General features: G+C 36.9%; 3 protein-coding genes and 1 long non-coding RNA gene across 6 annotated transcripts; 1 reads left to right on the top strand and 3 right to left on the bottom strand.

Moving 5' to 3' along the window:
• Nucleotides 1-830: 830 nt before the first annotated feature.
• LOC126620609 (uncharacterized) lies at nucleotides 831-3,886 on the bottom strand. The gene is made up of 5 exons (XM_050288810.1): nucleotides 3,530-3,886; nucleotides 1,853-2,010; nucleotides 1,517-1,623; nucleotides 1,116-1,294; nucleotides 831-1,002 (listed from the first exon to the last, which is right to left on the bottom strand). Exons 1-4 carry the CDS (start codon nucleotides 3,714-3,716, stop codon nucleotides 1,120-1,122), a joined length of 627 nt encoding a protein of 208 aa, XP_050144767.1. The 5' UTR covers nucleotides 3,717-3,886; the 3' UTR covers nucleotides 831-1,002; nucleotides 1,116-1,119.
• Nucleotides 3,887-6,827: 2,941 nt separating this feature from the next.
• Nucleotides 6,828-10,895, bottom strand: LOC126623255 (uncharacterized). Its single transcript, XR_007623710.1, has 2 exons — nucleotides 10,226-10,895; nucleotides 6,828-9,808 (listed from the first exon to the last, which is right to left on the bottom strand). It is a non-coding gene; the product is annotated as an uncharacterized LOC126623255 (long non-coding RNA).
• A 2,659-nt stretch (nucleotides 10,896-13,554) lies between these two features.
• Nucleotides 13,555-20,650, bottom strand: LOC126623713 (ubiquitin carboxyl-terminal hydrolase 15-like). Of its 3 annotated transcripts, none has more exons than XM_050292696.1 (14): nucleotides 20,416-20,650; nucleotides 19,234-19,680; nucleotides 18,053-18,506; nucleotides 17,502-17,961; nucleotides 17,276-17,424; nucleotides 17,055-17,143; nucleotides 16,473-16,558; nucleotides 16,208-16,370; nucleotides 15,913-16,036; nucleotides 15,615-15,772; nucleotides 15,424-15,508; nucleotides 14,984-15,196; nucleotides 14,604-14,665; nucleotides 13,555-14,367 (listed from the first exon to the last, which is right to left on the bottom strand). In XM_050292696.1, exons 2-14 carry the CDS (start codon nucleotides 19,527-19,529, stop codon nucleotides 13,716-13,718), a joined length of 2,991 nt encoding a protein of 996 aa, XP_050148653.1. In that variant the 5' UTR covers nucleotides 19,530-19,680; nucleotides 20,416-20,650; the 3' UTR covers nucleotides 13,555-13,715. The 3 variants fall into 3 exon arrangements, with proteins under 3 accessions (XP_050148653.1, XP_050148651.1, XP_050148652.1); XM_050292694.1 differs by having other exon boundaries at nucleotides 13,555-14,412; nucleotides 20,416-20,648; XM_050292695.1 differs by having other exon boundaries at nucleotides 13,555-14,412; nucleotides 18,071-18,506; nucleotides 20,416-20,646.
• Nucleotides 20,651-23,828: 3,178 nt separating this feature from the next.
• Nucleotides 23,829-25,984, top strand: LOC126624127 (cationic amino acid transporter 8, vacuolar-like). The gene has a single exon (XM_050293146.1). It carries the CDS (start codon nucleotides 23,990-23,992, stop codon nucleotides 25,757-25,759), a length of 1,770 nt encoding a protein of 589 aa, XP_050149103.1. The 5' UTR covers nucleotides 23,829-23,989; the 3' UTR covers nucleotides 25,760-25,984.
• The last annotated feature ends 375 nt before the right edge of the window (nucleotides 25,985-26,359 follow it).

Below are 26,359 nucleotides of genomic sequence, written 5' to 3' on the forward strand. Positions count from 1 at the left end.
AATCACTCCCTTTTTTGGGGTTGGAAGCTCTTCTTATCTTAAAATTTGAGTTTTCTTGGTTTATTTTATACACAATAAAGTTATCCACCAATAACTCCAAGTCCAAGCAAACAAGTTACCAATAATGCTAGCCCCCTTTGTACTACATTCAATTAAGGTCATCACTGACCAAGCGGTATAGGCCACTGTTAGCACCAATTCTTGTGCCACTGTCAGCACCAATTTGTGCAAAAATTGTCTCCGATGAAGGACAAAAATGAATCTGCCAAAAAGAACAGGACTAGTTTAGCCAAGGGTATATGCCACATATAGCAATTAAGCCATCAAGCCCCTTGGCATGCCCCAACATGGGTATCCCAACTCAAGATGAAAAGATTTAGTCTTGCATGGCTGGAGATGAAAAAAATTTAATCCTACAATAATAATTCTTTTAAATATTAATTTTTAAAGGACTAAAACACAGCTAAGGGTCGGCTACATTTAGCTTTCCATGACTGAAGATGGTCTAACATTCACACATAAACCAACTAGCTTATAGTAGGAAAACAATAATATGTGGTACTGGAATATATGCATACGTGATATAATCCATTTATGTGTATAGTATTGATTGACGATATGATTGATAATTCCCTTTTTAAGGTATGTTATCAATAAAATATCCACGCATACTCTACCAAATAAACTGATTATACCACATAACAATACACTCGTACCAAACATCCAACATAAAAAAAAATTAGTACCAGAGAAATTGTAAGTTCAGATCCCCCCATATAGAGAAGGGACCTTAAATATTAGCACCATTAAGTTTACAAAATAAAATTCCAATTAAAAGGAACCCACAAGCTCATGAGTTCTGACCAAACCGAAATAAAGTACGAAAATAGTTATAAAAGAAACATGCATGAAAGGCAGACCTCCCGACTTCAGTTAAGCTTGATCAGCACCAACATAACTTCCTATCAGAACCCACCAGACGACCCAGATCTCTTCCAGGACCTGCGCATGTAAAAGAAGAACACCATTTTAATTACATGTGAAAGCCAAGATTTGATTAACAAAAGAAAAGTGAAGTGATATATAGAAATTGTATAGTTATATACTAACCCTACCTAGCTAGAAATGGTGCCAATAGTAGTCGTCTTCCTTCCTCTCCCTCACCGCCAGAGGGACATAGGTCTTGGGGTCTTCACCCAGCTTTCTCTTCCGCCTAGCCGGAGCGCCCGATGGTTTGGTGTTCGTTGAAGCCGGAGTTGGTGAGCTGTTTTTAGGTGCCTCTTCCAAGGTATACCTACAACATATATTCACACATTAACTAATTAATTCTGAACCTGTTATTGTATATACGTACAGTGCTTAATTCAATGTCTAAGAATTCACACATAAAAATTAGAAAACGACAGCATAATCTGTAGCTAAACTGCGACAGCATATATGTGTATTTGTAAGTTGAGAAAACATAATAGGTTAGGGTTAGGTTTAAATAATTAAATAATTAATAAACTTCATTTACCCAGTATCAACTGTCTCCTGGGCTGGAAAGAACATGTTTGAACGAATCGGGAAATTATTATGATTCTCCCCATTCCTTTCCATCTGACCATGGAGTGCTAAGCCCATCTGCCAAAGGTAAAATATTACCAAGGAGTTAATAAAACCAGGCAATATATATATGATACATCCTCACGGTAAAAGGGGGATATAATCAGCTCATATGCAAGTAGACTAATATATATTTTGTTAAATGGTAACTGAAAACACGACCATTTGCGATAAAATTTCCAAACCTGTTGGTCTAACATGTAGAGTATTGAAAACAAAATCGTTATATTGAAGCTGTTCAACTTACATTTGGAGCACCGTGTAAATGATCGACGGTAATATTTCCAGAGCCATTCCCCAGGATAGCATCTAAATTGATTTCTGGCTCCACGTCATAAATGTGAATACTGTCGAGAAAGGATATAGGAGGCGAATTTGGTACATCTCTCAATTCATTAGAGGAACCTGTATCATCTAATTCGCTTTTGTGAGATTTAAATTCTCTAAAAATATCGAAAATACATTACCATATAGTTAATATGCACATAACAACATTCACAACTCCTATATATATATATACTCCACACCCTAAACTTGATACATATCAATCGATCTCCAACAAAGCACAAGAAATTGAAGTACTACTACAAAGTATAGGTTTATAATTGAGGAATGGTTAGGACTACAACATTCAGCATTTCCTCATTTTGTTTTGTATGCAATTGACTCTAATGTGGAAAACTAAAAGCAATTATTATGAGGGTAGAAATGGCAACAAGATATGAAATTCTTATACTAATTGCAATTGACTGTTTCATATTGTAGTGTATGAGGTTTAAAAACATGGACGTCATTATGTAAGACACGTAAGACGCAACCATACAGTTAATTGTTGTCTGTTCAAAAATATTATAGCCGTACTATCACGTGTCGCATAAGAAATCTTTATTAGGAGAAAATTAGGTCTTGAATAATTAAGAATCAATACTAGCTATTAGATGATAAGAAAGATCTCTACTAGTTGGGGTAAATTAAGCTATGTGCCTTAGATTTGAGTCCAATAATCATTATGATTTAATTATTTCATGTTGGGATGAAATAATCATATCATATGTCTTCACGAGGGATTCAGAACTAGTGAATTGATCCTTCTCTTTTGGCTACAGACTTCGGTCAAGGAAAGATTCAAGCTAGCCCTTCTTCCTGGGCAATGAGGCTATCTTCGGGCCTTCCAGCTTAAACTAAAGGAGTTGAGTGAGTAGCGACTTCTTAACTTAATAAGTAGTTGAAATCAGACTATTTAGGAAAAGGCGCGCCTTTACGTCTTAACGAACATTGGGATTCGGTGTCTGAAAGTGGAGTTCGTGATCCTTAATTAAGAGTTCAGTTAAATATAATCAAAATTGGGGGTATTTTGTTTGAATATTAGATCCCTCAATATTGTAGCAAATAACTTTGTGGGGATTAATTAGAGGGATTATGAAAATTAATTGGATATCTCTCACTAAAAAGGAGCATTGGAAAATATAATTCTGAAAAAAAAATTAGCAAGAGAAATTGATTTGAATTTTAATATAATTTCCCTCCACCTAATGCTACACAAGATTTATCTTTTAATAATTATTTCCTTTCATATCGTTTTCCTTCTACAAATCCTTCGAATCACAACCCTCTTTCTCTTAATTAAATAATTAAATATATAAAAAAGACTTTCCAAGTGATTCAAACCCTTGTCACGAAAAAGTAAAAATAAAAACAATTCAAAAACCATCAATTTCTTGATATATATATATATATATATATATATATATATATATTTTTTTTTTTTTTTTTTTTTTTTGGGTGATAGATTCAGAACCTTCCCAGATTGAGAACAAATTAAACAAAAGGGCTATCCAGATAAACCAATTTTTATCTGATAATTAAAATCCAAACATTGACATGCGTGGATAAGATTAGCTTGCAGGGTGTCTCAAGATTTCACCTGCTAAACTGATAACATGTTTATCCACCGGATCACTCATTTGGAGGCTGCCGAGATCGTGAAAAACCCTAAAAACAAAGATAGCCATACAAGTCCAAAAGGTCAGATAGATCATATATATAGACAAATGTGGGCATATATACGCGCACACAGATATGTAGCTTAAATCTAGGGAAGAAATCAACATGCCTGAGGAATTGAGCTGAGGAGAGAGAAGCAATTACAGACAGAGACTCTCAGACAGCTGCTGCTAGAAAATATGTTTGGCAATTGAGGGTTTCATATTACATGTATATATAGTGCTAGAGGCTTCCTCTTCCAAGGGTTTAATCGAAATTTAACTCCTCACCAACTCATCAAAAGACACCTGCAATTATAACGCTCATACAAGTCAGCATAAGCACTTACATCAGCTGCCATGTGGAAGCTAAGTGTCTTTGTTAAACCTAGTAGTTCATAGCCATGTCATTAAGTCTAGTAACATGTAAACATCTTGTGCAGGCAGGTTTCTAAGTTTTTTTTATACGACGATATATTTACATTACGGTTCGGAATAAATTGGTTGCAAATATTATACATGAATATACATATATTGCTATTCTTCAAACAATTACTGGTTAATTTTTCTATGCTGTTAACATATGTATTATTACGAAAGAGTATGTAGTAGCTAGTAGAAAATCTAAAACAATTTTTTAATTTAAATTTCCAGAGTTTATCTCCAACGGTAAATATTTTTCCAATAATCCTGGCTCGCCCAAGCATGTATTCACTTTTTCCTCCTAAACCGTAACGCAAATAGTACTACGAAATATACGAGGTTTCATTTGACGGTGCACACATATTGTTCATATTTAACTTCAACAGTAAACTATTTTCCCGCGTAAGCGCTTGCGTACTCATGCGCTCTTTTCTCCTAAACCATAGCGTAATTAAACACATTAGATGTACGAGGTTTCATTTGACGGCGTTGTTGTTCATATTTTTCAAATTTTTGTATATTCTTGTTTACAATTAACATATATTTATTCAATATGTGACAATTACTGTTAGTATTGAGATTAGTTTGATGATACTCTTTTTTTGGGTACAAAAATTCTCCTAATAGCTCATGAAAAAATAAAATGAATTTTTTTTTCTTTTTCTTTTTGTTGGATTTGATAACAAAGTAAAAAGACGTTATTGCACATCAAAGCATATGGTTGACACTTGGCATCCAAATGTATATCTCACGAGATAGTGATTTTTCCGAAGTGCAATCCAGATTACATACCTTAATTGTCACCTAGCATGAACGACATGTGTCCTATGTGGTTGGTGGTATCCTACATGGCCTGTATTTCTGAAGTGGAAATTTAATTTTCATTTCCAACAAGTTTTAATTATTTAAGGCAGGTCATTTATTTAGTCGCATTATTGTAACTTTGTTGGAGCCATAATTATTAATTAATTTTCTTTCCAATTAGTTGAGGATGTAAAATTGAATTCAATAAAAAAAAAGCAAATCCAATTGTTCATGGTCTATTGGTAACAAGTTACAAGTGTATATATGATAATCCAACCGTATTTAATGAATATTTAATATCAACTTTTTTATGTTTTGCATATAATGATAAATGATAAACGCGTATCTTTTTAAAGTGTAAAAAAAAGTGGGAAACTAGATTATAATTCTCAATAAGATCTATTTTCATTAAAGTTTGATGTTAGCTAGATTAAATATTGATATTGATCCTTTAATGTGTAATCAATATGTGTACAAAAGTTACAGTGTGCTATTAAATATCATGCATGTTTCTATAAAAACAAATACTTATCAATGTGGAGAGACCGTCCTAAAAAATTAGAAGAAAAAACCTTTACACAATGATCACGCTACACATATATTGCTTAAGTGGTAACAATATATATTTTTATGCGCGCGCGCGCATATATATATATATATAAAATTTGATACTATTAACAACGACTATAAGGTCGTGAGAATTGTCACTCTATTGGAGCAACCTGGGTTACCAACTTTAGGCGAGGTTTATGCCCTAGCCAAGGGTTCATGGACCAGTCTTGGTCGCATTTCTCCTGCATGTCTGATGGATAAAGCTGCTGCCAATGTTATTGTTAATGGGGCTCTTCATTGACCTGTGTCTCGAAACACAAAGGATGAACGTGACTATTTTATATTGAAATTTGACTTGGGCCGTGAGGTATTTCGTCGGATGTCTTTGCCACACACTTTTAAATGGAAGTTTGAGTTGGGATTGCGATTGACTGTTACAGGAGATGAATAATCTGTTGCTCTGTTTATCTTGGATATGAGGTCTGAAGATTATGCTCTTGATATATGGGTAATGAAAGAGTATGGCAGAAAGGATTCGTGGACCAAATTGATAACTCTCGGTCCACAAGGTCCAGAAAGATTTGCACCCAGGGCATTAGGTTTTAGAAAGTGTGGTGAAGTATCGATGTTGCTGAGCAAAGAATCAAGTCATGAATTGGCATCGCTGGACCTTGTGAGCAAAGAAGTTCGAAATCTTGGGATTTCCGGATTTCAATTTTGCTCTGCTCATTTTTATGAAGAGCGTCTCATCTTACTGGACAAGACCAATGCGGAGTCTTACTAAGAAATAGATAGAACAGGTAATTTGATTATAGCGGTGAGATCAGAACATTGCTTGTTATGAACATTTTATTTCTTTGTGTTCCGGATTTTTATGTTCATCAACACTTCGACTGGTGACTAAATTGCTGCGGGTTCCTATCGTATTCATCAAGCTCCTGTTGAGAACATTGCATGTTAAATCCCTTTTCCTACCGATTTCATCTGTTCAATAATTTATTTTCCAGTTTAAGAGAAGTTTCATTTGCATTCCTTAGGAAGTTATGACAATCGATGCCAACTATAATTATGTACCAATTACTGCAGTGGTTTTCTTGTTTCATTTCGTTGCAGATTTGAAATGCAGTGACGTCCTTTGCCAGAAGTTCCTGATGTAACCATGCAATTCCCTGACGTGAAACTTCTTATGTGACATGCTGACATGCTCTCGTTTCCTTGTTTCTCTTATTGATGTTTTGTAGAGCGTCAAACGTTATGCCTGAAGTGCCTACGTGTGTTGCATTCACTTGGCACGGACATATTTGGTCCAGCAGCTCTTCGTTTGGTTTCGGAAGTTTGAAGCTCTGCACCTGTTTCTGTTAAATGCTTTTGCAATTTGATTTTCGAAATGCTACCCATATGCTAGTCACGGGATGTGAATTGAAAACAAAAAACAAGTTCAAATCCAAATAACTATTATACTAAAGAGCAAAATATTGTAGAAATACATAAAATATAAGAAAAATATGGACTAGTTTTTGTAAAACTGTCAAAGAAATTACTAAATTTCCCTACTCGAGTAATTAGTGATTTGCAATTTGACCAAAACCAACCGGTATACATTGTAACGGGTGATGAACGGCTCCAGTCGTTACCAACCTAACCCGGTCATGTTTATTGTATGTACGTATGGTATGACATGTCTTAATTAATCTTAAACCGATCATGCAAGAGATGAACATCTTTTTACAATTCAAGACTCTGAGCGATGCGTTATGCCCTCTGTACACGTCTGGATTGTCTTCATAAATGTCCACCAAGCCAGTAATGCAGAGATCAAAATGTGGTTCCAAAAGACAACTTAGTATTTGAGGCTGATGATTTGCAGAATAAGTTTCGTGCTAAAGCTCAGGAGAGAAAAGTTCACCACTGGAAAGAAATTCAGTACCAAATAAAGCACGGATCTTATTCTCTAAATCGAATCAACTAGCTTTCCAAATAAAAATTGCCCATCAGATCAAAGAAATTACAAAGAAACTTAATGTTATCGCATTAAGTAGGAGTTTTCAGTTGGAAGAACTCTTAATTGAAGATCTATGGTTTAAAATTTGAGAGATGGCAAGTCATACATTTGCGCATGCAGATAATATAGTTGAGAAAAATAGATATAAAAGGGCAACCTTTTGACTCTTGTTGTATCCCATATATCAAGAAAATGTATCCATCGTTCCAATAATCGGGATGGAAGGATTGGGCAAAACCGAACTTGCCCAATTCGTTTTTCATGATGAGGAGGTGGCTCAAAATAATTTTCAGTAAAAATGTGGGTGTGTGTCAAACACATTGACTTGCAGACACTTGACAAAAAGATTATATTTCTGACACTATATAAACCCAAAAACCTTGGAAGAGATCAAATGCAAAAAATCATGAGGGAGAAAATAGATGGGAAAATATTCTTTTTTGTGTTGGATGATGTGTGGAATGAGAATCATGAGAAGTTGCTTAGCTTGAAAGAGTTACTGATAGGTGGTGCAAAAGGTAGTAGAATAATAATAACTACTCGTTGTGAAACTGTTGGCACAAGATTGGACATATCAAAGATGTAATTTTACAGGGTTTAGATAAATTGCTTATTTTTTAAGAGGATGACTTTTGAAGATGGAAGAGTCAGGGAATGCAACTATTAAGACAGTAGAAAGGAGATTGCAAGCAATTGTTTAGAAGTTCCACTTGCTATAAGAACGATAGGTCAGATAATATATGTTGAACAATTGGAAACAGAGTGGCTGATGTTAAGAATAAATAACTTTTAAGTATAAGTCGAGGAAATTGATATTTTACTCACGCCTAAGCTAAGTTACGATGTTCTCCCAACGCATTTGAAGCATTGTTTTGCTTGCTGTAGCTTATTTCCCACCCAATTATTAGATTTATGTGCAAAAATTAATTAAACTTTGGATGACACAAGGGTTCATTAAGTCTTTAGACGAAAATGACAATTTGAAAGATATTGGTTAAAGATATTTTATGTAATTACATTGGAGATCACTTTTCCTGCAAGTTTATTCTCTAAAATAATTACATAAAAAATATCTTCAAGGTAATTCCATAAAATATTTATAACCAATATCTTTCAAATTATTAATTTCATTTGAAGACTTAATGAAGCGTCATCACAAGTTTTATTAATTGATGCACAGAAATCTCATAATTGGGTATGAATAAGCTATAATAAGCAAAACAATGCTTGAAATTTGCTGGAAGACCATTGTAACTGAGAATGGGCAAAATATCAGTTTATTTTTTACTTATTCTTGAAAGCATTTTACCCTTAAAACTCAACCACTTTGTTTCCACATTGCAGCATACATCATCTGACATATCGTCCTTCATGACAAGCGAAACTCCTTGATAAATACTAACAGTCTCCTCCCTTGCTGTCTTAATTGTTGCATTCCTTGGTTTTTTTCTATCTTAAAAAGTCAATTCTCTTAAATAACAACCAAGATTTTATTTATCCAAACCCTTTAAAATGTATAGCTTGGATGTGTCTAATCTCGTACCAACAATTTCACTACGAGTAATTATTAGTATTCTACTCATTTTTGCAACACCTATCAGCAAAGCTATGTCACTTCTAAAGATTCTCATTCCATACATCATCTAACACAAGAAGGAACCTTTTCAAATCTATCTTCTTCCTGATTCTTTTTTGGCATTTGATTACCTCAAGATTTTTGGATTTTTCCTTAGTGCCAGATTAAATAATCTTTATGGCAAGTGTATTAAGTCAATGTGTGTTTAACACACACACCCACATTTTCAGCTAAAAATTACTTTTAACCACCCCTTTGTCATGGAAAACGAGTTGGACATTACAATTTTGCCCAATCCTCCTATACCAACTATCAAAGCAAAGAATATAATCTCTTGACATATGAGATTCAACAGGAGTTGAATCATTGCCCTTTTATCTCTCTCTCAACTACATTATCTGCATGCACAAACAAATGACTCACCCTCTCACTAATTTGAAACTGTAAGATCTCAAGTAAGCAACTCTTCTAACTAAAAACGTCTAAGTAATGCAAAAACATTAAATTTCTTTCTAACATCTTTGATCTTATGGGCAATCTTCATCCGAAAAACAAATTGGTTCGAACTAGGGAAGAAAATACGTACTTTCTTTAAACACTGTATTCCCTTCAGCCATGAAGGTTTTCACTGAGCTTCAGTACGGAATTCATCCAGCACGTCATCAACTTCGAAAACTAAATCACCTACACATTGGAGCCACACTTTGATCACTTCATAACTGGTTTGCTCATGGAGCACAAATTGGAGTTGGGCAACAATCAGCTCAAGTTTCTGCAGCTTATCTCCCACACCCCAAAGCAATCCAATCTCTTTGAAAGCAGGGAGCTCAAATCGTCCTCACCTTCAGCCATTGCTTTGATAATCTGATCAGAGGTAATGGTCAAGGTAAGACTAGAGTCTTGGAGAGATTAACCCATATTGAGCAAAGATTAAGGAACAACGTAGACTAATCGTCCCAAAACGCCAAGGAAAAATAAAAAAAAGAACACATTGGACAGATGATCTTAATATTGTTCAGGGATTAGATATTTCAAACTGTGATTGTTGACTGATCAACCAACCAAAGGGATTTACTCTTAAGAATGCCGTATAAGATATAACAGAATTAAGGTGCCAATGAAACTTGAGATATAACCAGATAAATTACATGTGCAAAGCTTATAGCCCAATTTCTAAAAAGAAATGACAATCGAAACACTTAAAAGCTTAGCAAAGATCATATAAACAATCAAGCAATAGAAACACATATTTCGAAACTGATTTTTGAGTGAGCTAAGTACCTTAGGAGGAGGAACAAGGCAGCAAGCGGCTGAGGATGGAGGATCAAGGTCAGATGGATTGATGGTGGTGCGGCAGGCGAGCAGATGGGATCCGGGTCGGCGACTATGGATCGCTGTGTCGATCTGGCGGTGCGGGACGGATTTGGGTCTGGGCTTCATAAAACACGGATTTGGGTCAGGCCGTGGTTCAGGCGGACGGAAGATTCATCGCATCAAGGTTCTGTTTCACGACAGATGAGGCGGGATGCAGGGGCTCTGGGTGCAGGGGTGGAGGGTTGGCGCAGTGGTTCCTGCCAGCATTTATAGAGAAACTTAAAAAACCCTAATACCTAAAATATCAAAATTATTTAAATAATAAAAAACTTAGGATACTAATCTCATTCACTTTCAACACAGGCTGTCCAAAGCGTGTTCTTATCGAACCTGCCAGACACCATGGCTCCTTCTAGAATCTAAAAAATCTAATCAGATTTTTGAAGTGCTAATAATAATTTTCTTTCGATATATGTCGAGGATCCTTCTTGTAAGAGGGCCAGCCTTAGGTTGGTTCCAATCAGGTATCTCAACTTGTCATTCAGCCTTCAACTTGTTTACTTCCTTAAAGAGCTGTAGGACAAGAGGGTCCTAAATGAAATCATGTACCACTGAAGCTTTCTTTCGTAAGTGTTTTTATTGCATGAACCCGTTTACATAAATCTTTCTCCCATGTGATATATTTTCCTTTTTTTCATACATTTTTCAATTTGTTTCTACCCTTTAGATTAATAAATCCAAGAAGGAATCAACGGACAAAAACCAAGCATAATTGCATAGAGATGCTAAAAGTGTGCACGCATCACTACCTTTTTTGGTATGGTTGGTTTTAGATAGATATCTAGATAAGCATTAGAGCACTTCCAGCGTTGGCTGTAGCTCGGGGGACCGGCCAGCAAACAGGGCCTGAGAGCCCGACCTATTGACTCCAGCATGTGGGAGCCCGAGGGACAAGGTAGGCCTGAGCACCAGGCCTGTCACGCCAGCTCGCGAGCCCGAAGGTTATCTGACACAGGCTGACATCAGCCCCTTTTGTTTTTTTTCGTTTTTTCTATCAAGCGCGTGCACTTCATCCGCGCGTGGGGGCGCGTCACCCGACATATTTTCAACGAATGGGTCTTGCGGCGCAGTTTCAAATTGTTACCGTTAGGAAGCCACGTGGCTTCCCATGGTCTGTTGGATCTCAACATCAAGAAAATGTAAAACCATCAGATTTGCAACGATAGAAAAAATAAAAAAATCTTATTTAATATCAACAATTGGATCTGAGATCAACGGTTGATATTATTCTCCTTTATAAATAAAAAAAATAGTTTTAAAATTCAGAAATGTTACCGTTGTGCCACGTGGCACAATCTGAAGTTTGTTTTTACTTTTCTATAAATACCTTCTACGCTCATCATCCTCTTCCATCTCATTTTGGGCCACTTGGAGATTGAACATTCCTTCTTATTGGTTAAATAATTTTGAAGCGGCTTTCGAGTGAGGGCAATCATCATAGTCAGCCAGCGAGTAATCCCTCTTGCTGATTGATTTCCCACATTATCCTTGAAAAAGAAGTCATTGTAAAAATGAAGCAAAAACTATGAATAATGATAGAGATTTTGGTGAAGAATGAAGTATAAACTATGAATAATGATAGAGATCTTGAGAAAATTGGTGTGAGATTTGTGAGGATGGATAGTGGATTATATGGAGGATTCAGAAAGGATTATGTTGTAGATAATGTCATGTGTCATGTCGTCATTCGTTAAAAATCTGATGGAAATCTATCTTCAAAGATTGTGACACGTGGCACGACGTAATTGGTTAATAATTTTATCGAAAATCCATCACCAATAATTGTATTTTCGGATAATGACACGTGACGCAACGAGTACGATTAAAAATATTTTCGGAAATCCATTACCAATAATTATCTTTTCGGATTTTATGACACGTGGCGCAATGAGAACAATTAAAAATCTTATCCGAAATTACAAAAAAAATTATTTTGTATTATTTTATAACTTTTTGGATAATAACACGTGGCGCAACGAGAACGATTAAAAATCTTATCGGAAATCCATCACCAATAATTGTCTTTTTGGATTTTATGACACGTGTCGTAACGAGAACGATTAAAAATCTTATCCGAAATTACAAATAAAATTATTTTGTATTATTTTATAAATAAATAAAAATACTAATATTTTATTGCCTATTGCTAGGCTATTGAACTGCAACGGTGGAGATGCAAAAGGCGGTTACTGTTCATTAAGGGTAATTACTGTTCACTGGATGGATAACATAGTGTATTACCTAGGGGGTTCCCACGCTGGAACTGCTCTTATATTGCGGACAAGAGTCCTTGATTAAACATTGGCGTGGAGTGTGCCTACTGCGGAAAATGCCTTCCATTCTTCTCGGTTTCATCGAGACGGATTTCAGGTGTTGGAGAATAGAGTCACACATTATTATTCTCTTCATATTTTAATTTTTCTTTCTTAGTCACATGTCTACGTTGAGTAACGCTTTGCAAGAAATGGTGTCATTGGTACTAAAAGTGATAGGGTTGCTGCTTAAAGTTAAAAGTGATAGGGCTGGTGCTTAAAGTTGTAGTGTAACACATTCAAACATTTTACTCTGTTTTAAGTTAACGATGTTCTTAAGAAAGTTGAAGCATATCCTATTCTCAAAGAGTGGTTCAACAATCAAAACCGTATTAACAATTGTTTAGTCGTTTGATTGTCAGTATTTTTATTTTCACTTTGTCTAATAAACTATGGTTTGTTGCGCTTTTTAGATGATGTAACATCTTTATATTTAAATAATTTTTTACAAGAATGGCCTTTGAATGAAGAGCTAAAATATAGACAGCTTCCATAATTGAAAATGGGTAGCCTCAACATGAAAAGTTGAGAACATATCCTTACAGAAGGACTGTTAACCCTACAACAAAATCTCCACTTAAATATTGAAAGCAATGAGAGGTGAAACAATAACTACTTCCAGCATGTTAAAGTGGGAAGTCCATACCTGCTAATTATTTATACCTTCTTTTTCCTGTGCATAATGTTTTTTACTACTTACTAGTGTCAAACTTTCTCACAGTTTACCATCTAGCAATGGATTCCAAAGGTAGGCAGCCATGGATTTTAACTTTTCCAAGTAAAAGTAAAGAACATCTCCTTGAAAGAACTTCAGCTGGTAGCAAATAGTTTCACCAGATTTTATGAGCCACAGGTGAAACACAAGTTTATTCGTAAGCAAAAGATATTCCGAAGACAGATTGAAGCAAAGGAAAATCCCGGGACTCTACAATTTCCGGTGTTAATTAGATCGCTAACAAGAAGATTGTTACATTTACTTGTTTTGATATGAAACATGCCCCAATCAGCAATACATTGAAAACAAAAATGTTGGGGCACAGCTCCTACCAGACTAAATAATATATTCAATCAGTATCTCATATAGATTAGAGTTTACAATGATCCGAGGTTCGGTCAAGACTATATATTGGGTTAGTCCCATATCTTACAAACGAGCTGCATTTAGTATCCAGAGGGTGTTCAGTTTGTGAATCACTGACCTTTCTTGAATAGTTTCGTTTCTGTGCTCTGTCAACGGGATGGGTTGATGAGTACGAATCCAAAATAACACCCTTATCCTTGGAAACAAATCTAGTGTGTGGCCTACTATTTGAAAATTTTCTGCAGGATGCAGAACTGCGAGAATACTCCGGTGCATATAACGTGTTGAAAATTGAAGAGATTGGATCCATATTGCAAGCATCGGCACAATCCACAGTACTGAAAGAGTCTCTAGTACTCTCAGTCGTGAAAGAGGCCTCATCAGAACTTGTAAAAAGGGACCAATCACTTGACGTAGCATCAGAGAACTCCACGCCCATGGGCTCACCATATGTTTCCATCATTGGGAAAACATTCCCGTTAGAACTCCTATGGATGTCATTGGTGGTGCTGTTGCCAAAGCCATTTGCAATCTCTGGCCTGATATCATCTGGTAAATGCTCTGGACTAGCAAATTGGCTGCTGTGTTTGCTTTGGCCTGGCCTTGACTTCTGAGCTTTCGACGTGCATTGATTTTCGAAATTTGGAACTTGCTCCCTGATAGCTTTTCCAGAAAATCCTCTGTGAGGGCGGGGACAAGACCTGGGAAAGAAAGATGAATATGTAGAACACCACCAATTGAACCCCTCCCAGTTCACAACCACCTTAGTTCGTACTATCTACTAAATGCTAATATATTCCAACATACAATCATACGAATGCTAAAACCCCCAATAAAGAAACGGTAAGGAAAGAGATCATGGTGGGTTCTTTTCAATGCCAATAAGACTCACCTCATGTAAAATAAGATATATGCTCCTTCCATCATAACCTGGCTCATTGAAACGGGGTGAACCTGTTTATGAAGTACGACCAACCTTAGGACCCAAATTCATTGACGGAAAATAAAACAAGAAATATAAACTTCAATCATTCCTTTGTCTGTCAAGCATATGCACCAAGGGAAACCATGTCAACACTCAAAAGGCATAAATGCAAGGAAAGCAAATAAAAGGAATTCTAACCTAGAGATCCCCTTAATATTTACACGCACTCAGCAGGTATATTCAGATTGAACTTCCATTTTATTTGTGTTTAAGGAAAACAAATTTAAACCATTATCACAAAATCCCCAAACCCTTGCACTAAAATGTTGATTAGAAAAGGCGTTTACCTCAGTGTCATCTATCCTGAACCAATCGCCTCGCATATCTTTCACATATGCCACATAATGTCCAGAGAAAGATGCATTCTGCGTATCCAAATGCACCACAACACCATAGAGCAAGTAAAGAGGAGGAATGTCACCCGTTCCAGTCATAAATGGAATCATATCCAGCATGTCTGGAAAAGTGATGCACTTGTTTATTTTTCCATATTTTCCCTCCTGGTGAAGAACCAGCTGTTATTTAGGATTCCAGCAACAGAAGTAGTGCCCAGCATATAAAACCAGAAAGCCCTACAGTTATCTAGCAGGAAGGTGCCAAATCTGAAAATCCTTTTTTCATGGGTGGAAGTTGGAAGCACGAGATGACTAGGGATTTGAATTGTGATTCGAACCAAAAACCAGAAAATTCTTCACTCTCAAGTCTCAATGCTAAATCTAATCAATACCTGAAATCTCTTCAAGACAATTGTGAGTATATTTGGCGCCTCATGTATGCTCAATTGCTTCCTGGCTCGAACATATGCAGCACACCTTTTCCACAAAAATGTGAGTTTGTAAGTCACTGAAGTTCTACGGTAAAACTAAAAACTCATACATAACCTGGGTTCTAACAAATACTAAATTTGGGTTACCAGACCTTCCACATCTGTACATGTTTTCTCCATCCAAATCTTCAGGGGTTGTAAACTGAGTCAGCGCATCTTCAAGTGATTCAACCCAACCAAATATCTCTAAGGTAAGATCCATGATGTTCTCATATCGTTCCGACTCATGATGACATCTCAAACACTTGACCTGGTGGCATTAACATTGATATATCCATGATTAGTGTGGGCAAAGAAGAATATAACTTAAAAAACAAGGGAAACAAAGAGCAGTTTGATGAAAAAACGATTTATAACAACTTGAGAAGTGGGAAAATACGCAATAAGCACCTTTGATCTGAGATGTCCGCCAAATGTATGTTGTATAAAAGTTGTTTCTTGCAATCTAGGATCAACCTTGTTTTCACCACCCAGCCCCTCCAAGCATATAGATTGCATTGACGTAACTAGAAGCCTGGATAAATACCGCACACATGATAAACTAAAATTCCTCCCACAAAATTTGAAACTTCGATATTTTAAATTTAATTTCTAAAGCTGAATACATATGGAGGTTGGTACAGATACAAATGCTTGCACATCAGTATTAAGAAAAGGAACACATAACTGGTAAGTTTAGACAGACCTTAAGAATTCATGTGCATCTTCTTGACTTCCATCACCAATTTGGCAATTGATACTCCTCATATGAAAAAGAATTCGGCTAGGAGAAAGTGGGCCCCCACTTTCTCGTAACATCATCACATGTTGCTCCAGCTCACACATGAGACACCAATCTTTACCACAACCTAATACATATCACAGCAAAAGTGATTCAGATGTGCTTATAAACAAAATGCCGACATGTAAATTCATTGGAAGATTAAAGGGATACGACGAAAGGTAAGTACAGGCTCTTGAATGTGATCTGCGAAGCAAATAGATAATGAGAGGCTTTGTGCAGGTTAAACACTGCAAGACAGCATTTGCATAGCAACTGCAAGAAAAATAAATTATTATTAATCACGATAACCCAATGATACAACACATCAACTATGAAAAAAATTAATGGTTCAATTTCAGGACTTTATTTATATGAATCTGATTATCAACAACCCATCTGCATCTCCACAAAGTACATTAGTCACCTTTTAGTCAAACTTTATCTCTCTTCTATTACTATTAGTCGTATATTCTTTTATGTATAAAGAAAAGTAAAGGTTATCATAAGAATTCAAAATCAGGAAATTACAGGCAGGCTATGCAGACAATCACCAAAAATTACAACACATGAACTAATGTATTACTAGAAGCAGTGCAATGAGATCAATACTTGTTTTACTTCTGATCTAGTCATGCTAATCAACAAAACTTCACCTCTTTATTTTACCGTTAAGTATGAATGGAGTATTCAATTCTAATCTATGAAAGAGTTCAAAAAGAAATTCTAATCCATGAAACTAATAATGCAAACATAAGCTATCATAATTTACCTGTTCCCACAATTCAAAAGGCCCCGAGGTGATAAGTCAAAGAATTCACACTGAAAGTACTTCACAAACTCATCATAAGGGAACAGGACCTGAGAGGCAAAGAATACATCAGTGACAAGTCCATTCAACTCAGAATCAGAAAAAGAATATAACTCATGGAGAAGGATAGTAAATAATTCAGGAGATATATTATGGTGATATATTCAAACAGAGATAGTGACCTTCTTAGTTTTCTGTCGGTAACCATTCACTTCGGGGACTTCCTGTCTGGTCAAGTTCTTTGGCTTCTTTAGATCCATCATTTTCATGATCCTACTGTTTGCAATTCCATTGCTACCCTGTGCAGTGGTGTCTCTCATTCTAGTTACTTCTGCAGCACAAACATAGAGTTATAGCAACTATGAAGTGCAAAGGTATATTTACAGAGTAGTGGTTCAATAGACTGACTTGAATCTTCAGCAATATGTCCCTGCCTCTCTATCTCTGAGTAACACTGCTCTCCTGAGACTTCCATTGTTGAATTTGGCAATTTAGACACCTTTCTCCCAAGAGAATACGGAGCTCTTTTAACCTTTATGCTAGCCTTCATTGTTGTCATTTCAGCACATTTGAAATCTGTTGTTTCATCATTGGATAATATTTCCCCTTTAAGGGATTTTCCTCCATTTGGAATGAAGTCCAACCCATTTTCATGCACATCTATTCCACTTTTTGAAGAATATGCCGAGGATGTTAATCCAGAGTTGCTTCTTGATTCATATATGTTGCCATTTTGACCTTGAGACTTATCATTCTCATGCACCGTATTTCTTGAAGTAGCTTGTCCCTTCATATAACTATCAGAAATATTGACATTTTGCACCATAGGATTGCCCTCCCCTGCTAACTGAGTGTCATAATTTCTTAACTGCAGCCAACAGTACAACATAATTATCAGACATGAAATCACATAATGTATAGAAAGATTAATGATAGCAGAATAACAAAGTGACACAAACTTTATGCTCCATAAAAACCTCTTTTGATGAATTAACATTAGAAGATTCCAAATGGGTAGTCCAACCAAAAGATGTTTCTTCAGAAGAATCAAATGCAACTCCAACTTTTTTTCTTAATTCTCTCTGGGATTTTCTGGAAACCCGTTTGTCCACACTTCTTCTCTCCAGCATGGAAACTTGAGAGGTATCAACCGAAGAACAGTCAAGCATATCAGGGACACCAGTGCTTGTTGAAGGATAAATTATATTATCAGCTGGTGCTTGCTCTGCTAAAATCTGCTCCATCTTACTCCCAAAGTACTGTGAATTGATGCTGTCATTAGGTAAGAACTTCTCGTGAAATGATTCTCCAAATGAGACAGCCTTAGGAGATGAGCTTGAACAAGTAGGTTCCAACTGCAGACATTCTTGCCTGTGAACTTCCCTCCAATGAATTATTTGACAATTACCAGAACTGCATATAATCCATATAAACATTTAGGGACTGAGATCATGTTTGCACCTTTAGCTCATAAGGAGAAATATTTATTTGATAACACGTTCTTGCTGAAAAGTATCACATGTGTTTGCATGTTTCTGTTTTGCGGTTCTCCTTTTTACCATATTTGGTACAAGACCATGAAATCCCCAAATGAGCTACTTGATTTTAGTTAGCTGAATGTTGCACACTTTTTTTCCCTAGCTCGATCTTTAGTTCAGTGCTTGCATTCTAGTTCCCTTTCACAGAAGACTTTTAAGAGAAATATATATCATCCACAAGCATAATACTCTTTAACTATTAAAGTCACTCTTTCCCCAAAATCTAAATCATGGTTTAAGGTAAAATAAATAGATATTTGAGTTCACTGCTTGAATAAGGTGAAGACTAATTTGACCAAAAGGAACCAAATCAAGTTTTCATTTTTTTCTATTCCAAAACCACAGTTTGAGCACACAACACAAGCACCGATGTTAGTTTATATTATATAACCAAAGCAAGAAATTAAACAGAAGATACAGCTGTAATAGATCTTGAACAAAACACCAATCCTGTAGTGCATACGTCACAATGGTTGCAAGACTACAATTTTAAATTCAGTTTCAATCTCTTTAATCAGACAAGCATTTTTTGTATTATTGAAATATAAAGGGAGAATATACTGACAGAAAATCTGTGTTCTTGCTATCAAATTAGAGCATACCAATATCTGACAGATTTGCATCTAGAGCAGCGGGTTGTAGCTGTACTATAGCATCTGGCACATACTTGAAGTCCATTCTTTGAAGGACTTGAGGAAGACACAGGAGGAATAACAGCAGCAACAGCCATTGCTTCTGCTCTGAGAGCTTCTTCTGCAGCCAGTTGAGCAAGCAAACTTACCCTGTCTCTCTTCTTTGATGAATCACTCCATTTTCCAAGTAAAACGTAAGCAACCAAAGGGAGTACAACGAAAACCAGAAACAGGACCGGTATATCAGCTTCCCTTGGCTCAAGCATGTCCTCACCAGCATACTCATGTCCAATACCCCGTCAAAGCCACTAACCGGGAGATGATCTCTCAAAGTTACAAAATTTAAAATAAATTGACATCTAGGTCGGCAGCATGAAGCGCAAGATAAATCATATTCCACGGGAGCACCACTCCGACCTGTCAAATTTTCAGATTTAAATTTTTACAAAATATAGTTTTGGTTCAAAACATAAAATTCAAGACTACATTTTTCATTTTTGTTCAGAACATTACATATATTTACATTCAAATGACTAAATTCTGAGCCTTTGAATTCAAAACAGATTGGTCATTCAACTAAAAAGTAAATATGACCTACATTTACCATAACATTGTTGATATAGCTTGAATCTATTTTGGTTCAATGTGACTATTGTCGTCAAACATTTCATCAGTCTGATAAAACAGAATATACGAAATATTGCTTATCGAAACAATAACAGAACCAATGAACCCTAACGGGTTACAGAAGCAATGTGAACAGCAACAAATCTCTCCCATTTCAGCACACCCATTATTCAAAATCGAAATCTAAGAGAACCCATTTGAGATATTTATCATGTTTTCCCCAATCTTGGCACATACCACGGCATTCTGCTAACCAAATCCCTAAAAGGAGACCCAGCAGTGTTTCACCAAAATGCCAGAAACTCAAAATTTATCTAAAAACTTCTGCAAGAACATTACTTTGGCAAACTTACACTTCCACAATTGAACAAACCAGCTAATTATTCCTGTCATTTCAAATTTAATGAGAAAACAAAAGGGAACCCAGTACAGAACAAGCAATGCAAATCTGAGATGTAAGTACAAAATAGTGAAAAACCATTGGAAAAGTAGAGAGAGAGAATGGAGCAGCTAGAAGAAGCATACCAGATGACCAAGCAAGAAATCTGAGCCAAACCCAACTCACACTCTGAGCTCTGCTTCCTCCCCTCCACTCTCCTCTTCTGGAAAAAAAAAATTGGTTCTTTGATTCCTCAGATGATAAGCTCAAACAAAACAAACAAAAACTCTTCTCTCTCTCTCTCTCTCTCTCTCTGGTTCTTCACTTCGTACTACGCAACTCACTTTTTAAAGCTCGGTAATTCTCCTCTCCATCCTCGCAAACCCACATCAGTGTGTGCTCATTGAGAATCTGGACACGTGGCGCGGACCCTTTGGACGCCAATCCTTCAGGTGCGCGGCCCACCAGACCCATGTTGCAGAGACATGATAAAAGTTGATTTGATTGATTGGTTTGAGGCCGTAGGATCTAGGCCGGAGGGGGTGGACTAGGGTCAAAAAAATGTTCAAATGATTTGACAAAAAAAAAAAAAATTGTCCAAATGACATGATGGGGAGTTAGGGGTTGGGACCCGCCGGATGACGTTCCCAATAATTTTTAGCAGCGGGCCACGTTAATGGTCGATTTCCCGTGGGATTGAATTGAACTTTCGAAGAGAGGTAATTGTTTGCGGAGGCCAACCGGCCCGACCTGGTGAATTGAAAATTTGAGGGAAGGAGGAGAATCGTACTGCCTTTTTTACAATAAAGAATTCAAATTTTTGGGGGATCGTGTGATTTTTATGCCTCAATGTCAATAAGTATGCATGAAAATAAAGTAACTTAGATGGATTAGATATATTGTTGAGGTTCTGATCGATATCGATATATAAGAAACTAAACTCCGTACATGTCAATATCTTACATGATTATATTTTACTACTTGAACTAATTTCGTAAACCTAACAATGTTTGCAATGTGCTTTTAGACTACATTTTGTTTTCATATGAGTTGCAAAAATAAAATGTATTGATCATGGAAAATGAGTAATTTGTAAATTCAGTATGGATTTTAACTCTAACAATAATGGGTTTTTAACCCTTTTGTAAATTCATTGTGGTGAAAATAATGCGTGTCAAAGTGTAATTTGGTTACAATTAACATGATATTTTTACTTCTACATTTGAGAGTTTAATTTCGACATATTTTATGACTGAAGAATGAGATTTGTAGACACATTTAACTAATGGCGTAATCTACATAGCTTATAGCTTAGGCTTTTCATGTAGTAACACTATTTGTGGCATATTTGAATCCCTTTTACTATTTAAATGTGCTTGTGTCCACTTTTGACCTACTCTATATATCCTTCCCGATGAGGCTGAGCCCCAACTAGTGCAATATGATTTGCCATTTAAATGAAAAGCCTCAAGGGATGGATCCAACCTCAGATTTAGTTTGACACGTTCATTTGTCGAGAAATAACACCTAAATATTTTTTAGCATGTATTGTTGTGTAAAAATTTTTACTCCCACATATTCTATTATTGAAAAAGGACTTGGATTGTCTGCCCTTCTAGTTATGGTGCCCTTTCATGCCCTCTTATTTTGTGCGGTCACGGTTAAGCCACGTAAATATTTTATATTTTTATTATTTTTTGTCTTATTATTTTATTAAAAAATTAATATAAAATATTGACGTGGCTTAACCGTGACCGCACAAAATAGAAGGGCATGGAAGGGCACCATAACTAAGAGGGCAGACAATCCAAGTCCATTGAAAAATGAGATTTGTAGACACCTTTAACTAATGAGTGTAACCTACGTAGCTTATAGCTGAAGCTTTTCATGCGGTAACACTATTGTGGCAATATTTGAATCCATTTTACTATTTAAATATGCTCGTTGTGACCACTTTTTACCTACCCTATAGGTCCTTCGCGAATAGGCTAAAGCCCCAATTAGTGCAATTGTAGTACACCTTGCGATTTCACGTGCTTCCGCAATAGGATTTACCATTTAAATGAAAAGCCTCAAGGGATGGATCCAACCTAAGACTTAGTTTGACATGTTCATTTGTCGAGAAATGACGCTTGAAGATTTTCTAGCATGTATTGTTGTGTAGAAATTTTGAACCAAACATCCAATTATCTATCATTTCATGACACTTGACAATCATGTTTTATGTGTGGAATAACTTTGACTTGTTTTGTATGCCCATAAATTTTACTTGGGGTGGGATTATGCGTTTTCCCCTAAATATGACATTACATCAATGTTTCATGTTTTTTCTTTCACAAGGTGATTTGCCACCCGTCCCTTGGGGCGGGGAATACCCTATTAACCTGAGAGCTTAGGATGTGCTTAATTTAATCTTAACATGAAGGGACAATGAATTACTCACTCACTCGACTCATCCATCATACAGTCAATCACTTTAACGCTTTGCTCCCTTGCCCACTTGATGTTTCATAATTGTGTAACGTATATTATAAGGATTTTTCCACTACCATCGATTAGGTGGTGGTGCTTGATTGATTGGGTTAATAGAGAACAATTTGCATAATGTTTCTAGATGGTAGTTGGCAATCATGTCCGTCAAGAAAAAATGGTTGCAGCTGAATGTGATATGGAGAATCATTTAGCTTGAGTCTTGTTTGCGTTCGATTAGTCATGATGATATAATGAGTCGTTTGCTTCCTCGATTGGTTAGGCAGTTTTGATTCCTACCAATTTCCTCTTATCATGATTCCAAAGCTAGATCTGTGTAAAGTTGTTTTATGCCTTGTGTTTCAAGGCATTAGACCTCATCCTACTCCAATGATTATGCTTCTCCATTTATCATAAGACCCTTTATCTAGATGTTAATTTTTAAGTTAAATTTCAACAGTTTTGTATGTGATTCTTTTTGTTGCCGTTGTTTAGTTATCATAAATGTGGATGTTGATCAATAGATTATAAATGGGTCTTCTTCATGTGAAAGAAATCGATTTAAGGTTTCTTAACTTGTGATACGACGCTCCATATTTTTTGCCGATGTTTAAACTGTTAGTCATTTATGCTCCCTATCCGTTTTGATGTCATTTGAGTTTGACCATCCCCTCCTGCTAGGCAGGTGTTGAGCCATGTGGCCCTTGTGGCTCTCTTGTTTAAGTAATTTTAGTTATTTTCCAATATATTTTCTTTCTAAATACTAACAGAATAAAACGTGACAAATGTGGCAACCTTGTATGACAGTTAAATAAAACAAAACAAAAAAACAAATGGTAATAATATCATAATTACATCCCAAAATAAAAACAAAAACTAATGATCAAGATCAACCGCTAATTATAATGACCTGGATGCTCTGCCCTCTTTATCCCATACTATTCTCATCCTCTTTTATTTCTATAACATTATCCCATACTATTCTCATCCTCTTTTATTTCTATAACACGGTCAACATTTTATATTAATTTTTTTATAAAAATAATAAAATAATAAATAATAAAAATATAAAATATTAATGTATCAATCCAGATCCAATTATAATTCCCTAGTAATTGTTTCCTTCCATAATTCACCCGCCATCAACCACCTCTTCGTCTCCAACTCCAACTCCAAATCCAACTCCAACACCAACACCAGCATCTGCAACACTTCAAAACCTACCAACCCTCAGAGCCGCCGTAAACCGCCATGGATTTACATCCCGTGCAGGAAGACCAGCAGGACGCAAAACCCAGAAGCTACTGGAGCAGATGGAGCAAGCAGGACTTCTTCCCAGAACCCTCATTCCAGAACTTCAATTCCTACAAGGACGCCCTCTCCCACACCCCCTCCCGCCTTAAGGACCGCCTCTTCCACCGCTCCTCCGACTCCTTCGAGCTCCTCCAGCTCCCCAAACAGAGCGAGAATCGCATGAAGCGCTGCCTCACCTGGTGGGACTTAATCTGGCTCGGCGTCGGCTCCGTCGTTGGTTCAGGCATTTTCGTCATCACTGGGCAGGCAACCCGCGCGAACGCCGGTCCGGCCATTGTTCTCTCCTACGCCATCTCTGGCTTCTCTGCTTTGCTCTCGGTTTTGTGCTACTCAGAGTTCGCCGTCGAAGTCCCAGTTGCCGGCGGGTCGTTTTCGTATCTTCGGATCGAGTTGGGGGACTTTGTGGCGTTCATTGCTGCGGGGAACATCCTCCTGGAGGCTCTGGTGGGTTCGGCAGGGCTCGGAAGGTCTTGGTCTTCTTACTTTGCCAGCATTTTAAGGACTGATGACACCGATTTTCTGCGAATTCGTGTAAAGTCTCTGCCTGATGGGTTTAATCTTTTGGACCCAATAGCTGTTGTGGTGCTTTTGGTTGCTAATGGTATTGCAATAAGTGGGACTAGGAGGACTTCTGTGTTGAATTGGATTGCTTCCATAGCTAGTGGTTTGATCATAGTGTTTATATTGATTGTTGGGTTTGTTAAGGGAAAGACTGAGAATTTGGTGCCCTTTTTCCCATATGGGGCAAAGGGCGTTTTCGAGGCGGCTGCTGTTGTGTACTGGTCTTATACTGGTTTCGATATGGTTGCCAATATGGCCGAGGAAGCGAAGAAACCCTCGAGGGACATACCGGTTGGTTTGGTTGGTTCTATGAGTCTGATCACAGTGGTTTATTGCTTGATGGCTTTGGTGTTGAGTATGATGCAGAAATACACTCAAATCGATAAAGATGCCGCTTATTCGGTTGCTTTTGAGGCAATTGGGATGAGTTGGGCTAAGTACTTAGTGAGTATATGTGCCCTCAAGGGAATGACTACAAGTCTGCTGGTTGGGTCTATGGGGCAAGCTAGGTATACCACTCAGATTGCAAGAGCACATATGATCTCACCCTGGTTTGCTTTGGTTCACCCGAAAACTGGAACCCCCATTTATGCTACTGCATTGGTAACCTTAATTAGTGCAGTTGTTGCTCTATTCACTAGTCTGGATGTGCTGTCGAGCGTCTTCTCTTTCAGTACGCTCTGCATATTTATGTTTGTGGCTATTGCATTGCTTGTGAGGCGATATTATGTTAAGGATGTGACGCCAACGATTGATTTGGTCCAATTCCTTGTATGTTTGTTCTTAATAATCGGTGGTTCTACTGGAATTACGGCGGTTTGGGATAAAGGCATGCGCGGGTGGGTTTGGTATGTAGTGTTTTCTGTGATTTGGTTATCGGGGACTTTGTGGATGGCATTGCTTCCAAAGCACCGAGTTCCTAAGGTTTGGGGGGTTCCACTTGTTCCGTGGTTGCCTGCATTGTCGATTGGAATTAATGTTTTTCTCATTGGGTCTCTGGGTTATGTTGCATTCTGGAGGTTTTTCATTTGCACCGCAGTCATGGTTCTCTACTATTTGTTCGTCGGTGTACATGCAACATATGATGTAGCTCACCAGATTGAACAAGAACCAAAAACTGAAGAGGGAAATGAAATCGCTAGTTAAGAGGTGCTATGCTTGTCTACTAGTTGACGGTCGGTGTAGATGCAGCATATGATGTGGCTCAACAGATTGAACAAGAACGAAGAACCGACAGTATATCTCTTAAGAGAATTTGTGAGTATAAGTTATCGCGTTAGATTGTCTAGTTTTCCATATCTTCAGCTTCGTTTTTCATGTTGTTTTAGTTTCGAATAAAGTTAATGGGAACAAGGTAGTTTCTACGATGAAGGAAGTCAAGTTTCCACCATAAAATCAAAATGTGTCCCAACCCGTTGTATGCACATCTACGGTCCCTTAATTCTCCGACGCAGGATTCACAATGTCAAATATTGGCATGATTCTGTTTTCATCCAGAATCCAATTTTATGTGCGTTGGTTTTAGGTGAGGGGGAAACAAAATGCGAATGACTGTACATGTGCTTTATAGAATTGCTTCGCGTCTTTAGATTAATTGCTTAATTAAAATGTGTCGTGTAATTAACAACCGTAAGTAAATGACCACGGTCAAGATGAAGAAAATAATGAGACGACTACATGAGCAAAGAGAATGAGAGATAAAAGTTTATCAAAAGGTGCGGTTCTGCAACGAGGCAGACACACTAC

The sequence above is a fragment of the Malus sylvestris genome, chromosome 5 (assembly GCF_916048215.2).
Source record: "Malus sylvestris chromosome 5, drMalSylv7.2, whole genome shotgun sequence".
In the NCBI taxonomy this organism is placed as follows: domain Eukaryota; kingdom Viridiplantae; phylum Streptophyta; class Magnoliopsida; order Rosales; family Rosaceae; genus Malus; species Malus sylvestris.